We start from the raw sequence: 16371 nt of genomic DNA on the forward strand, positions 1-16371 counted from the left end.
ACCATTTATGTTGATAAATCACATTTTCAATCAACTCAGGCCTACAGTTTAATTATAGGATTTATACCATGTATACATGTTCTCTTATCAGTAATGTAACTTTAAGAGAAGACAAGAAGGTAGGTCAAAATCTTACAAAAGTTTTGCACACAATCCATTGTGACTCTGGGCTATCTGACATACACCAAATGGAGCAGATGACATTGTGCTTTTAGAACTTAGTGCATAATGAAGAATATGATTACCACTTTCTTTTTCAGAGAAACACTGAAACACAACTTCTGCTTCAAGCTTTCAGCTCTATGTCACTCAAATTCTTTTTTTTTTTTTCTTTTTTGGTCCCAGCAAAACTCTTAGAAGACACAGACAAAGTACATTTGCTGTTTCTGTCTGTGTGCAGTAACCTTTACCCTTGAAAAACTCAGTGATACCATCCACGTTGTCAACAGCTGACATAGAGAACTTACCACTCCAGATATTCATTCATATGAGGAACTAACATATGTTACTGGAAAACAATACCCAAACATGAGACTACAAGATCTGGACCAGTTCAACAGACATAATATGAAGTGCTGAAATGAGAATTAAGATTCAATTCACCTTCAATTGTTTAAGGTGATGGTGGCTTTGCATTAATCAAAATGTATGAAAGAAAACAGGTATACTTCTATTTATTTTTATATTTATTAAATAAGGCATTATTGCTTACAGCTCTGAACAGACTACCTGTAGAGCCATAGGTGACCATCATTTGAAAAAATGTTAGACTCCAGAGTTGCAGAAAGTTATCTGCTATTCGTACAAGGTTTCTTAGTGGAATAAATATATATATATATGTATTTTTCAATCTCCTCATCGCACTTTTTAAAACAAATGAAAAAAATCAGGCCACAGCTCAAGTAAGACAAACCTTCAGGCTAAGGACTGATGGAGGGAGATGGTATATAGCACTGTAATGCTCATTCCATGGTGAAATTACACAATTCAGAAAGAAAAGAAATATCCTACTCTATTCAATTAAATTTTAAGAAAAATCAGTGGTATTTCCATAACATTATATATAATTATAATCTTGTGCAATTTTTAAAATACCATCATTGACAGATTTAGAAACAAACTTCAACATGTGTTTTATGGACTGAGATTCTGCTTTATCAATGTCATTCAAATGACAGTGGGCTTTTGCTCTTCAGATACCATTTGTGAAGAGGAAAACGTAAAGGAACACGAGTCCAAGTCTAACTTTACCATGGTTCAAGACTATTAATCCATCTAATGGTGTCTTTTCATTATGAATATAACTAGCTAGTGCATAATTCAGGTATGTTCAACACTGTCTATGTACAAGTTTGTGTTGACTGTATTAAAGAAATCTGTTTAAAAACCCAAAAAGCACCACAGAAAAAAGATACCCTGCCAGTTACTTGAATTAAAGCTGGCATTTCTAAAAATTAAGTAGTTCAATTTTGTAAATCTCGAGGATTAGAGATTAGTGCTATCATTACTATTCATCAGTAGCTGGTGAACAGCAAATAAAAAAATGCCTATTTTTCTGCAAATAGTTCATGATCAAGAAAACATTCTCTATGAGAAGTGTTTCATTAGTGTACAGAAAGCAAGTGCTGTCATAATTGGGAAGATTTCCTTAAATATAAGTCATAATGTGTCAAAGACTATGGATATGGAATTAGGTGATAGTGTACAAGTCAGACTAAAAAAAGATGTTACTCACTGGATTTGTGAATGCCACATAGGAATGAGATCACAGAGCATGAAAGACCAACAATGGAGAGTTTCAACACATAGGAAAAACAAGTAGCTCACCTTCAAAAGAACTAACAAAAGGGTAAGAAAATCATGTAATATTGGCAGTACTAACCTCTGAAAAGGTGCACCTTAACTATGAAAAGGCAAATAGGATAATAAATTGGAATGCTTATTATATATTCATTATCCTATGATAGATTTTGTCTGTTACGTCTTTATTCTACATAAATCTTCTAGATGTCTGCCATAAAATGCTTGATTACTTATTAATGGTCAGAGAGAGAGAGAGAGAGAGAGAGAGAGAGAGAGAGAGAATATGAATGAATGAACACAGAGCTGGATGTACCAAAGACCTGCAGAAACAAACTGAAGAAAACTAACACCTATGCCTTGGTTGCATGAAGTCAACTAGATTATAGATTATAAATTAAATGGGAGAAAGGACCTGCTCAAGGCAACTTTTTTTTTTTTTAAAAACTTTAGCCACGTACTATGCCTTCTCTCCCTTCCTGCTTCCGTCCCTGTCATTTCTCTTTTGAGCATTTCTTCTCCATTGTGCTCTCATTGAGCAAACTTCCTTACACAAAACCACCTGAAATCCCTCTCCAAGCCATGGACTGAACATGACCCTCTTGCTTTTATAATTTGTTTACTCTTCCTTCTTCCATTTTTCTCTTACATTGTCTGCAAATTTAGATTATTAAATGTAGCAGGACCTATCTCCTGCTGGATATCTAATAATATTTAATGTCTACCACAGAAGGACATCTAATTGGAGAAACCTCAGATAGGTCATTTGACTAAGATGCATCCAACTCCAAAGCAAGCGTGGCACTGTGGACGTACGGCACCCAACAAGATGAAAACATAAAAGGGTGGTAGAACCTGCTAAATAACACATTCAGGGCAGAGGTTAACTCCTTTCTGCCAAACTCTTACTCATATTTCCTATTTGCTTCCCCAGCGAGATACTTCCTGCCTCTTACCAGACCTTTTTGTTCAAAGACTTCTATCTCCAAGTACTGTTTAGTAACAGTGCCTTTGCAAGACATTTCCTATTGTCTTCGCAAAGAACTCCACTCTCTCCAGTGCCACTGAATTGTCCTACAAGGCAGCACTGACAGCAACATGGGAGTAGGTATCTTTTCAGCACTGTAAGCAAAACTCAGTTTTGTTTCTTCAAGGATGCCGGTGCCTGTCTTTGGAATGGAAAAGTATGGGGAAGGAATGAAAACTGGGAAACAGCCTTGGAGACTGTCAGGCCTGGAAGTCCCCCAGCAATTGAAAGGATGTAGCTCGAGTAGCCACTTCTCCAGCGCTAACCAATGTTAGTCCTTATTGCTTCTCCTGAAATGGCAGGCTCCATTGACAGGACAGTGGCATAATCCAGGAAGCAACAACAACCAGCCATTTTGGCATCCTCTGACTGTCCCTGTCCACCCTTTTGAAACACTAGCCTGCCTCCCCTCCAACTATCTACTCTGCCTACTTGTGAAGCTACAAAAAGCAGGAGCAAAAATGTATCCTTCCAGACCTAGAAAAACCACCATACTTTGAGAATCCTGTCTTCCTTCTTGATGAGTCTTTATTTGCAAAGTCCTCATTCTGTCATCAGAGAAGCGTCATCGTATTTCATGATCTGCAATTTCATGCCATCAGCATGGCATCAGTTCTGAGCCTTTTAATTTCTGCCAATAAATTCCTTCCTTCTTCTTGTTTCTTTCGTATAGTTCATCCAAACGGTTCTTTGACACTCTGCCTTCCAGTAACTTCCCACATCTTCCTAATTTACCTTTGAATGATACCCCTAAAAGATGATGCTTCTTTGGGGAGTTTCATTGTGTCTGGCAAGACTGTTCTCATCAAACCTCACATGCTCTACAGACATTGGAGTCAATGGTAGTTTGGAACTGGGGGATCCCTTCAGCAAGGCAGCTCTGAAGGAAGGAGCCAGCCAAAAATAATTTCCCTTAGCTGAGATCCTCAGATGGATTTCACAGTGTAGCGAGAAGTGGAAGCCAATTAAAGGTTAAGGAAAGAAAGAAACAATACTTATTTAAACCTGATAATATGTTTATTTACAGTTCAAGTCAAAGTTCAAGCCAATGTTGATGTTCTGTGGACTGATTTGCAGCTATTTTTTTCATTCTATAAAAAGTATTTTCCTTTTTATTTTTTTTGAGCTGGAGCATTTTTTAAGTTCTTTTTGTACTATAGGCACACCTAATTTGCCAAACTGTAACTTAGAAACCATGATGCAGGGAGTGGGAAGAGACAGTCTCCTCCCCACCCTCCATACACACCCTCACTCTCCCATTGGACATGTTCCAAAATGCTTTTTGTATGAAAATCAACTTTGTTCTAAAATTTTGGCAGGTCTCTACATTTCTGATAGTTAAAAAAGAAGAAAACAATACTAAATTAAACTTAAAGGGGTACAGTTAACAGCAAATACATACTGCCACCATGGAAAGTTTTTAATTTTATAATTGGGTTCTTTTATTTTCATAATTTAATGTTTTCAGATGTTTCATGCATTTTGTTAACTTTTTTTTCCACAGAGAGCTGTTTTTGTTTAGTGGTTTGAGTATACAGATAACTTTGTTCTGTAGAAAACTGAGGCTATCATTTTCCCACACTTTTCTTTAAGCTTATTTTTCTGAAGATATTGACTGATCAACTATGCCTCTCAGAGAATCAGCCAGTTGATAATTTTGGCACAAGGTTACTTACAACAGTATTTGTGGGATTCTTGAAGAACTGCATTTATCTAGCATAACCCCAGACATACATAAAAAGCAAATTAACCCAGGAATGTGCAAGCAAATTTAAAAAGCAGGAAACCCTGAATTTTACAGGTACAGACCCAGATGTATCACTAGAAACTTCTCTGTCCTCTTCTAAATGCATAATTGAAGAGGCCGTATATCTGAAACGCTGTAACCAAAAAATACACAGGTGAGGAAAAGAGGCCAAGGTGCTTGCAGTTCCCGTTGCTATTGCTGGGGCTAAGCTTTCGCTGGCACCATTCCAATGTTGTTTGTGCTTATGCTTGCCTCATTCGCAGATGTTTCTCACACTTTAATTTCTGTAGCATGTGAGGTGGCTTTATTAAATCCTATTCAAATTGCGTAGCACACAATTGCGTAGCTGTAGAACAAAACTTCATTTAGTCAGTGCACAAGTAAGGCCTACACATGCATGCATTTTTGGAAATGAACCTGAAAAAGAAAAACAGTCCTTGAATTTCTAGGGGTCAAATGGAGGATGTCAATGTAAAACAATGTTATCAGCAATAAAGTCATTGTGAACCTCTGGACACAGCCAGAGGCAGAGTACGTTGGGGGTCTGGCACCTGGACCTGTAATTGCAGGAGTTTGTAATGTGTTCTACCACAGGCCTGCAAGTCCTAACCAGGGCTCAACTCGCTTGTGCTTAGCTTTGCACTGCAATTCTCTACCCCGGTTACTGTGTTCCCATACGGTATTACAGGTTACCTGTGAGTACAACTGCTTGGACTAGCTAACTTGACAGTATAGCTAAAACTGCCTTAAGCTGAGGCTTTTAGCGATAACCTCTTCTGTTTGCAGCGATGGCAGCTGCAGAGCTTATCTACAGACATCCCCAGCTGCTCAGCACCATGTCCCTGTCAGAGGTTACTGGGTTACTCACTCCACCCATCCCCTACTTCAATGTGAACATACTATCAAAATTTTTTCTGCCATTTAAACATGCATAAACAGTTGAATTGGCCCATTCTCTTTCTCAGTGGCAGAAGTGCTGCAGATGCTCCTCTGAAGGCAGACGTTGCTATATGGCTGTCCTTTGGGAGGGGAAAAATGAAGAGATTGCATTTCTTCTTAGCCTTCTGTTAATCGTACTGTAACCAGAACCATTCAGCAGAGTCACAGGGGCTGAAAAACTAATGGTCTGCAGTAGCTGACTTTTTTTTTTTTTAAATAAGCTCAAATTCTTAGAAATTTTTTGCAGTGAAAAACTAAGAAACTGAAGTGAGAAAAGAGACTGTGCTTTTGCTTCTCATGCAGTTTCAATTTTCATTTTGGATTTTCAGCACCCAGCGTGGTATTGTTAAATATGTTTATGTATTAATTTTCTGCTCTGTTTCCAGATCTACAGAAAAATCAAGCCAGAGTCAGAAACCCTGAAATATTTTCCCACAACTTCTCATGCCAAGTCCTAAAATATACAATTTAATTCTTTCACCAATTGTTGCAAATTGACCAATATACTGAGTTTATTTTCTTAGCAGAATTTATCTTTGTTCATCAGGAAGACCCAAACATATGAGGCCTTCATCCTTGGCCTGCCTAAAGCTCACGGATGATCACAGTTTGGCCACACTAATGCTATGCCTTATCAAAATAACTTCTGCGTTCTTGCTCAATCACTGAGTTTCCCCAAGGACTAAACACTTCTACCACTGTTTGTACTTAAGTAAACAGTAACAAGTGGCCTGTTGTAGTCTGTCCTACCTTTGCTTTTGCTGTTCCAAAGGAGGGATGGTAAAAATGATTAACTGTTTCCAGCCCTCCAGTACTTAAGCCTCTCACTCATGTTTCCCTGTCTTACCACCACCCAGACTAAAATTCAGTAAGCTAGGTAGCTTTATCCACATAGGACTGTGGTGCTCACTATCAACTTGTCAGCATGAAAAGAATTACACGCGGCTTAAAATATAAATCATCCACAGATCACATAAACAAATTACTTCTTTTCCTGTTTAATATAAACAGTTGTGAGAGTTTGCTTTCTTCCGATTCATTTATAGCAAGTCCGTTGCAGCTGAAAGAAGCTTTAAAAATAATCATTTGTCTCCCACAGAACAAAATAACACATTAGCTGTAAAATCTCTAAAGTTAAAAATCCCGTACCTATTGCAGCAAGGTATTTTTGTTCAAAAGACTTCAAGGTTTCAACATTTAAAAATATAGGAACATATGAACAAAATAGAGACTCTGAATAAATGCAAAATTCTGGAAAATCTCCATAAGTCAAACCTGTAGAAATACATATTGTTTAATTGCTCTATATACTTCATTGCTGCTTATCAGCAATAATGACTATAAAATATACAGCTGCAAGGTGAAATTGGGGCTGATGCACTCAATTTTTATGTATTACCTCCTCTATTTATTTCATTAAAAACATTACTGTTATAATAGTCTGAAAATAAGTTATAATTTACAAATACAGGATGGTATGTTTCAAATCAAACAACATGGACCTAGACTTGCTCCCACTGACTTCTTTGTGGTAACATTAAGCCAATATTAAGTTCCTTCACATTTCTAAAGACCAAAATATGCATCTATCAGTAATCAATACTAGCATTTTAGAGAAGGTAAAGATGTTAAGTACACAGTATTTAAAGAGATTAAAATAAAAGTATTTTTCGCTTTCTCCAGGTATTCGCAAGTTCTTTTCAGATCTGCCAGTATCAAGACAGCAACCAAGCAAGGTTTTGTTGCTGTTAGGTCTCCTGACCAGTGAGTGCCTGCACTATAACTGCCTCATCTGCTTTTATTGCTCCCTTGATGGAATTCAGACTCTGTGGGAAGGGAAAGGTGTGGTCCAGCTCCAACCAGCAGTAAAACCACAGACAGAGATAAATCAGATCCAGGAAAATGGTGGAATGCTGTTTCAGTCTTCTCAGCTACCTCCCCAAAGCTCCTCCTCCAAAGCTCCACCTTCCTTTCCCCTTGACTGTTCACTGAAAGCATGCCTTTTTCAGTCATCCTCCGCTTCCATGCAGTATCACTTATTCTCAGTTGGTTAACTTTCCTGACATCACAGTTCTGTGAGGTATTAAATGTAACTTTTGCCTTCTTGTCTCCAAACACCACCAATCCCTACCCATGGCTCAGATTTTCTATTCCAGTCTCTGAAGAGTACTTGAAGAATACCATGACATATGAAGCTGACAAACATTAGGTTACTCTCACATCCCTTGCCCCACTTCTACACTTTTGAAATTAAAATGACTTCTTCAGAAGGTACCTGGAAAAATACTCAGCCCATAACTGTACTTTGGTGCAAGACAATGCAATTGGGTTTCAAAATACTTGTTTGGATTTCACTAGTTAGGTGAACAGGGTCTCCAGATAAAAAGTCTTATGTCCAAGAAAGATGTTTATATATAATGATCTGTACTTGGAGAGACTGTAGAGGACAGTGTCTTCACCCAGAAGAAAAATCTGGCCTTATTGAAAATAGTATGGTATAACAGAGTGACATCTGCAGCCCATTAGGCAATTTGACAGGTAGAACTAGCTGCTGTAGTTCACAGGAGACAAAATAATAATAATAATAAAAAAAATCTGTCTACATTTCTTGTCTACGTTTCTTGTCTACAAGGCCTGTTGACTTTGTCTGCTTTTGTGACAGAGGAATAGCTGTATAGCGCTCTCTGCAGATGCCACTCAGACGTGTCCCTGCATCTATAACAGGGTTCTGTGCCTATTTGAACATACCAAGGAGGTTACTTTTCTTCAAATAAAGTCTATATTATGGGCTATAACTGAGGCACTCAGCAGACTGGAGTAGTTCAAAGCATCAGTTGGAGACAGCAGAAGTGACCAGATTCTCTCTCTCATCTTCACATCCTACCCTCTTCAAATAAAGGAGAAGCACAATGTAATGATCACACTACCTACAGCTAGGTATGATGATAGTAAGTAAGTTAGCAAAAGGAAACAGGGAAACTAAGTGATTAAGTACTTTCAAAGGACAAACAGCTTTCACTGGTGAAAAAGAATGACGGAGAACATGCATTACCTGTTTTTTTAATACATATATTTTTTAATTCGTAACAATCCTTACCTCAAAGAACAGGACAGCAACCATGTAATTATAATGAAAACCTAGCTTGTGCTTTGATACTAGGAAATATGTTGAATAAGTTCAGAAACAGCCACCAACCGCAGAAGAGAATGTGTTATGGAGACACTGCCAACCATTGTGTTACAAATTATTTAATTTATATTGTCTAAAATAGTCTATTAGAAATATGAGAAGAAAACGTGGTTCCTTTTATTCTTTCTCACTGGTTGGCCAAGTGTGACTCTCCTACCTCTTTCCCTTTCCCACCCCCAACAGTACTACACAACTCACAGACATCGGGACTGTGCACAGTCTCAAGAACAATGTTCTTAGCTACTTTACACATGGTGATCTGCAAACGTTCACTGTATAGCTTCAAAACAATTTGAGATTTATTTTTAGTGATGGCAACAAAAAGATTAAAAGGGAAAAAAATGAAATGGTGGCAGAGCGCTTAAGATCATTTTCCCTATAGCTTAATAAAAATCTCTTTGGAAAATGTTACTTTGTTGAAATTATCTAGAATGTATCACCTTGGTCATCCTACTAGGTGATTCACCTCACTCCAACTGGTAGCTTGACATAAAATTAGTCCTAAGAGTGAAAGGATAATGGCTTTTTTGAGGTTTGTTTTGGTTTAAACCTCAGTCTTTAAATACAAGAAAGCACTAGGTCAAGACAACCTTTGATGTTACATCCCATAACAACCAAATCATTTAGATGAACCCTCCACTCTATCTATTCTTTTCCACCTTACAGAACCACTAACTTTTTTCAAGAAATCACAAGACTGATATCAAAGGTGGTCTTCAAGTATAAACACTGACTCACAAATTCATAAAAATGATGGCACCCACAAACTCAAATACAGCATTTTTCTAGCTACTAATCTTTTAGAAATCTAAACTCTGGCTTGACTTCCCATGACAAAGATGCTCTCCAAATCTCCACGGTAATTCTAAACCTTTGCCTTTCTGTTCTTTTACTGTTAATTAAAACCCTTGTACACTGTACATACTGTTTTGATTTTAATCACCTCAATACACCTAATATTCCCACCCAGTTAAATGGAATAAGATTTTCCTCAGCTGCTGAACCAACAATATTACCATCCTACTTGAACAAGTCTGTGAATCTTTTCTTGACAATACAAAAATTAGCCTTCTAATTCTCATTTTCAATTTCTGACAAAGAACTTTTTACAATCTCAAATATCGGGCCATGTATACGTTCTCCCACCTCACTGTCTCCATTAAACACCTGCCTTAGTATGTTTTTCTATCTGTGCACTTATATATCCCTTGTGCTGGCTCTTTCTTGTGGACTGCCTGCCTACACCAGACAAAACACTTTGGGCTGAGAGGTCTGAATGGAGATGACGGACAGGAGCTCAAATTGAGGCCTCAAATTGTGCCAGGGGAGGCTTAGATTGGATATTAGGAAAAACTTCTTCACCAAAAGGGTTGTCAAGCATTGGAACAGGTTGCCCAGGGAAGTGGTGGAGTCACCATCCCTGGAGGTATTTAAAAGACATTTAGATGTGGTGCTTATGGACATGGTTTAGTGGTGGCCTTGGCAGTGCTAGGTTAACGGTTGGACTTGATGATCTTAAAGGTCTTTTCCAACCTAAACAATTCTATGATTCTATTCCTCAGTCTTTCAGTCATGTGAACTATGGCTACATGCAAGCATTTTCTCCTGTTTGTACGTTTCTTTCCTCTTCCATATCTTTAATAATATCCTCTAAGCATGGTCAATTTTTTAATTTATTTATCCTGTCTAAGCACAATGATACATTCCTTTCAAAGCAGTTTTCAAATGTCACTTGTGAAGTGCTATGTCAACTCTAAGTCCCCTATTGTGAAAAAAAAATCCAATATTAATGCCATGTGTTTTAACAGAACTTTCTATTCTAACAAGATTGAAATTATGGTCTTAGCTTCAGAGTGGAAAAGAGTGAACACAAATTCTAACATTGTCCTTTGTTGGCTAATTCACCAAACTTCATTTAGATGAGGAGAAAAGTTATTTAGCTAGTGCATAACATTTGTTGAGAATAGGAAGAAAATTAAATAAATGATGAACAACATTTTGCAAAGGGGTAGGATATGAACACTGAACATGGACCCATATTACTAAAATAATCTTGGTAACATATGGATTAAAACAATTACTGAATCAGTTTCAAGTAATGCTCCAAGTACAGCATGTACTCCAAATACTGCTGTCTATATAGAAGGTCAAAACCAAATTGTTATTTATAAAACTGGTGGTTTCTGATTTTAATGAGAAAAGGATTTGATGTGAGTAGGTGGAAAAATACTATTTCTGTGACCATGCTGTTTTCTTACTATTATTGCTTACCTTCAGTTCTGTATCCATGGCAATATTTTTCACAATTGAGATGAGACACACATAGAAACACACCAAAACCAAGGCTATTCAAATAATCTAGAAACATTTTACTAAAACAACTTAAAAACTGAAAACTCTAGCTCAAACACCTTTTAATGACAATTATGTCTCTGTGTGCATGTGTGATGCATATAAAAAGTAAATTTTCATTTTCTCCAAACCCAGAAATTAATATAAACCATACATAGGGTTAAAGCAATCCTGGCCAAATGTTGAATATGTAATTGCACTCAGCATTCAAACGTCTGTGTATTTGCCTGTGTTCCAGAGCTGTTCTATGAGGTGTCCCCAAAATTGCTGTATTTATCCTGAGAATGAAACCCAGTCTCTCAGAACAGTCTCCCCATAATCTAATAGTTTTATGTTAAGAATGAAGTATTGCATACGTATGATATACCATTGGTATACCTTCAACTCATTCATTTTTGGCTCTCTCCTGGAGCACAAACAAGGCTAACTCATTATTCTAACTAATAAGCATGACAAGGGCACTAAGAAAATCACAAATACTAGGCCTATTCAGTTGCACAGCCTCCTGTGACCACCCATTCTACTATGTATCAGCTACGCAGTGACTCATAGCTAATGATATTCATAGATGAAGTTTAACACTGTATTCTTGGTGATGAAAGCATTAGCTTTCTTTCCTCAGTACGGCAGAGAAGCAAAACTCCTTCCTATGCCTCAAAATAATATTTTACAGTCTTACGCACACACAGAGATTCAGATCAGGTACCAGATTGTTCCACACAGTTATGCAGTGCTGTAAATTAAGTAAGCAGAAATAGGTAAAACCAAGTGGCCAACCTTTCTTATATTCGTAGCTGCATACCCAAATCTTTCTGTGACTGAATTACAAAAGCACTCCTGAGACATGGGATAGCTGGGAGATGGGAAGGAACTGAGCTCCAGAAGTAGTTCATAGATGAAGGAAGAAGAAGAAGGTAACAATGGCTGGATGGACCTGTGGTGAGCGTACAGCTGGGTGACCTGCAATGCCAGCCTTGGGAGCCTTCACTGCCCCTGCACCTCTCCTGGTTGCCAATGCAGTCTACACACAGCAGCTCTCCACTGACTTGGGCATCAAAATGACAGGCTGACTGCTGAATGACTTGGAATGATTCACTAGCAGCACATTACCACAGGTACTTCCAAAACACCAGTTACTATTCTAATAATTCTGGACTTGAAAAATGCCTTATGCTTCTGACCTGAAAACACTAACCATAATTTTCTGACAAGAGTGAATATTCATTCACTTCAAAGAGAAACAATCCAGACAAATAATAAACATAGGAGCAATACAGCAATTTCTTTTTTTGTTTTCTCCTTCCTCTTGTTCCACCAAACTGAGCAATGAAGTATTCTTCATTAGTTTATCAGGGCAAAGCTACTTTCCACAGGGACACTACTGCTCTTTCTGATCCTTCTGATTCTTACTTGACTGTGCACCACCACACCTTGTAAGTCAGAACTCAAATGTCACTTTTTTTTTAAAGAAAGCCTACCTCCGTAGTGGTCCCAATGTCAGCAGATGGGCTGTATGTGCTGGTATCTGGTGGAGCGGTCCCAACACTGCTTTTAACTGGAGAGCTAGGAGGAGCAGGTCCTGTCATGGTTTCAGTATAGACAGAAGACTGATATAGAATTCCCTTCCTCTGAATTTTATTCCAAACTTTACTTGTGATTTCAGCCAGTTCATACAGAAGCTGCACCTAAAAGAAAAAAACAACTTTTTTAAGATGAAGCTTTCCTTAATGAGGCAAAGGCAAATCATCAAAGTCCTCCACTGAGACTTAGAATGGAGCAGAATTGAACTTCTTACATTTATAATGTTCTGATAAGCAACTACACTGCAATTAAAATAATTAACATCAGTTACAGTATAGTGATTTTGATAGAAATAATCTGTGCTTTGTCTAAACATATGGTACGTAGCTCATAAAAACTTAACCAGTAACATGGTCTTGTAAAACTTTTACTAATATCAATTTTAACAATTAAACAAAGGTAATTTGTGCTATATTTCATACTTATAGATACTGCCTCTAGAAAAAGGCAAACATCTAAACTTTACGAAATATTAACAATGCAAAAATTATTCATTTAAATCGCATCAAAATAACGATCCCATACAGCATATGAAACTGTTCTATGTTTTAGGAAGAATATCCACTATCAAACTCAATAGTCTCCTGGCATATGTCATTCCAATATTCAGAAACACACTGTTTAACTTGCACGTTGTTTGACTCAGTTCTAAGATATTTACACAAGTTTTTGTAAATAAGCATTAATCACAGAATTTGTATGACAACATACTGCAATATACTGTATAAAACAAGCTCAGAGAAAACTGCAAACAATATATAAGCAGATCCACAGCTGGATACCATACCCAACTTGCCATTATAAAAAATGGAAATTCTCATATTTATAAGAACTTTAAGCCTCAGGACACATCTACTCTATGAAGCTGGCTTCTTATGTGGGCAGAACAGATGCAGAAAAACACTGCACAGAAAAACACACATCAATCTACATTTGATATAAAACAGTTCTTGATTTTGTGCGTGAGAGTGTGCGATGAAGTCTCAAAGTACATGTTACAGTCCTCTCTTAAGAGGTGAAGTGCTGGAATTTTATAAAAACCTTAATTCATCATGGATTTTCTTTTGAAGTTTCAAGGCTTACACTGAGCAGGTCATATACACTTTTGACAGATTTTTTCCTTAAAGGAGATAAACTTCTCAGTACTTTTTTTTGTCTTCAGATACGGAGCAATCTACAGAGAAACAATAACTTGGGCTGTGGCAAAAAGTTCTTTTAGTTATGCCTTTAGTTATTTTGTGTCTGTAGCACTCTGATACGCACTGGTAACCTTTAAATTACTTATTAGAAATTTCTAAGTTTTCCTGAGTCTTTTCAATGTAACGCAGGAAGATCAACTAATAATGTCCATCTGATTGATTAATGTAACATTAACTGGTGTTGACAATTTGCTGGCAAAAGACTCTCTAGAAAATTAATAGGATACAGGCACATACCCAAATCATACATGCTTGCAATCTCCCCTCCCTCAAAATATTTTTTGGTCGAGAAACCAAAGGATAATTTATGCTATACTTGTCTTAATGAAGCAGGGCTTCCAGAAATTTAATTATGCTACTGTTCATAAAGGCACATGTAAATAAAATTTTAAAACTTCAGATAAAGAGCTGAAGAGATGTCTTTGATTATTTTTAATACACTTAATTTGATTCCATTGGTTGTTACTCATTAAAATGGAAGGATTTCTCTGTTGGTTGCACTTTTTCAAGTAAGTAGTCTGAGTATTATGAAAATCCATTTCTGATTATATTAGAAGAGCTAATGTAAGTATAAGGCTTCTCTCCTTTATAAGTATTTTTGAGCATAACAGTTAATACGTAGTAATTATTTCTAGTACACTCTATTCAAGAGAAGAAAAATGTATGACAAAAATAGGAATAACTCTGCCAGTATTTGTTAAGAAAAGTTTCCCTCTCTCACTGCTTCCACTCCTCCCCCCCACCCAGCAAAACCACACATAACTCAGTAAGACCCTACTGACTACTTGGCAAAATCTGTAAAGTTCAATATGTTACAGCATTTTATACTTAAAAAAATAACACATTACTACAAAATTGAAAACTACAACAAAAGGCAATATCCTGGTAATTTTGCACGCTGGAAATATCTATTGACTTTCAAGGGATATAACCATCCAAACATGGTTTCATATTAAATCATAATAGTCATATAGTAAAATACTTCACCTTTGCTACCACTTAACAAATTCACTAAGTATCACCTACTTTGAGGCTGTCATCTATAGACAAAATACAGCCTGTCATTCTAAAGAATCAAATTTCATAGTTCCTCTACTGTGAATTTATAAAAATCAAATGCTGTTTATGTAATTGTATTTTCCATCTTCTGTTTTTCAACATCTGACTAAAGAAGACCGATGGGGTTTTTTTCTCCTTTTGCATAGGTAAAGCAGAAAGGACAAGTAAGGCAGATGTAAGGGAAAAAGGACAAATAATTTGTCCACGTCATTTTGGTCATCATAATACTTCAGTAAATGAATAACACCACATTGCACAAGGACATCCTTTACAAAAACAATATTTGATCTGATATTCCACTGTACAACTTCATTTTAACATTTCACTATACTCCTAATATGATTTATATGGAGCTTACAATTTAAATTTTTTACTGCAAGTATTTTCTTACAGTTTGCAAAACAAATTATTTGATCATACTTTGGTAGAAAAGTTTGAAAATGTGTTTTACTTACTTGGTTTTTCTTTTTAATTTGCAACTCATGTAGACAAGGCTGCTACTTATAACAATGCTATTGCGCTTATAAATTAATACTATTAATGTATTACATAGATTAACGATGAATAATACATTTGGAGATTTTAAAAAATCAGAGTTGATAAGACAATTTACTGGAATTTTCACTGGGAGTGTACCGATCAAATGTAGCAAACTATTTTGCTACATGAACATCTCAAAATATTTACCAATTCTCTGAATAGCTGCAATATCCAGATGAATTTTGTACTGTTCTATGAAAATTAATACAGAATAAGGCAGGTTCCCATAAGCTGTGAAATTATTACATATTAATTCATTAAACATTATGGAAATACCAAAACATTGCAAAGTAAAGCTTTCAGAAGTGTTTACCTATAAAATGTAAAATTGTCAGCAAAATCATAATTTTATTCTTTCCTATTTATATATTTATAATACAGTGACAACCCTTTACGTGTGCAAATATACCTGTCATACAGCTTTACAAGTCTGAGTAGACCATGTTGAGGCTGCTCGATTTACAATTTTAATTTGCCATGTCCAAGTGCGCAATCTCACTCTAGCAACCCTTTTCCTAGTGACTGTGAGCCCATCCAGTACAGAAGACAATGGCATATAGCAAATGAGTCAGAAATAACTTGGATGGAAGGCAGTGAATGGGGCAGGAGACCACACATTGAAGATAAAATAAATACAACGTTTAAAACACTTGTTTTATTCATAGAACATGGAATGAGGTAAGGGAAAAATTGCATGTGACTGAGATACACATTGTAATGAGTACACACAGAAGGGATAACAAAATTACACCAGCCACCTTAGCTTTAGTACTCCCAGACTTAGGCCATAGGTCCATAAATCTTTACAAACGTGAAATGCTGTCTATCAGAAAAAAATTATAATACTTTGTGTTCTTTCCCTTTCTTTCTATGAAATGAAGCAATAAACAGTCCATTTTGTCCGTGACATCCTTAAAATCTTACATATCACTAGAAC

The 16371-nt window shown here is 36.6% G+C and overlaps 1 protein-coding gene across 7 annotated transcripts in view; it reads right to left on the reverse strand.

The window, feature by feature from the left end:
• VPS13B (vacuolar protein sorting 13 homolog B) overlaps positions 1-16371 on the reverse strand; it is a 485973-nt gene that overhangs the window by 208056 nt on the left and 261546 nt on the right. For all 7 annotated transcript variants that reach the window (XR_008575696.1, XM_054815083.1, XM_054815086.1 and 4 more), the window contains one exon: positions 12534-12740. Coding sequence is in view for 6 of the 7 variants with exons in the window: in XM_054815083.1 (XP_054671058.1) it covers positions 12534-12740 (207 nt within the window). In the remaining variant the exon portion in view is untranslated. The remainder of the gene's footprint in view (positions 1-12533; positions 12741-16371) is intronic.

The sequence above is a fragment of the Grus americana genome, chromosome 2 (assembly GCF_028858705.1).
Source record: "Grus americana isolate bGruAme1 chromosome 2, bGruAme1.mat, whole genome shotgun sequence".
Classification (NCBI taxonomy): Eukaryota; Metazoa; Chordata; class Aves; order Gruiformes; family Gruidae; genus Grus; species Grus americana.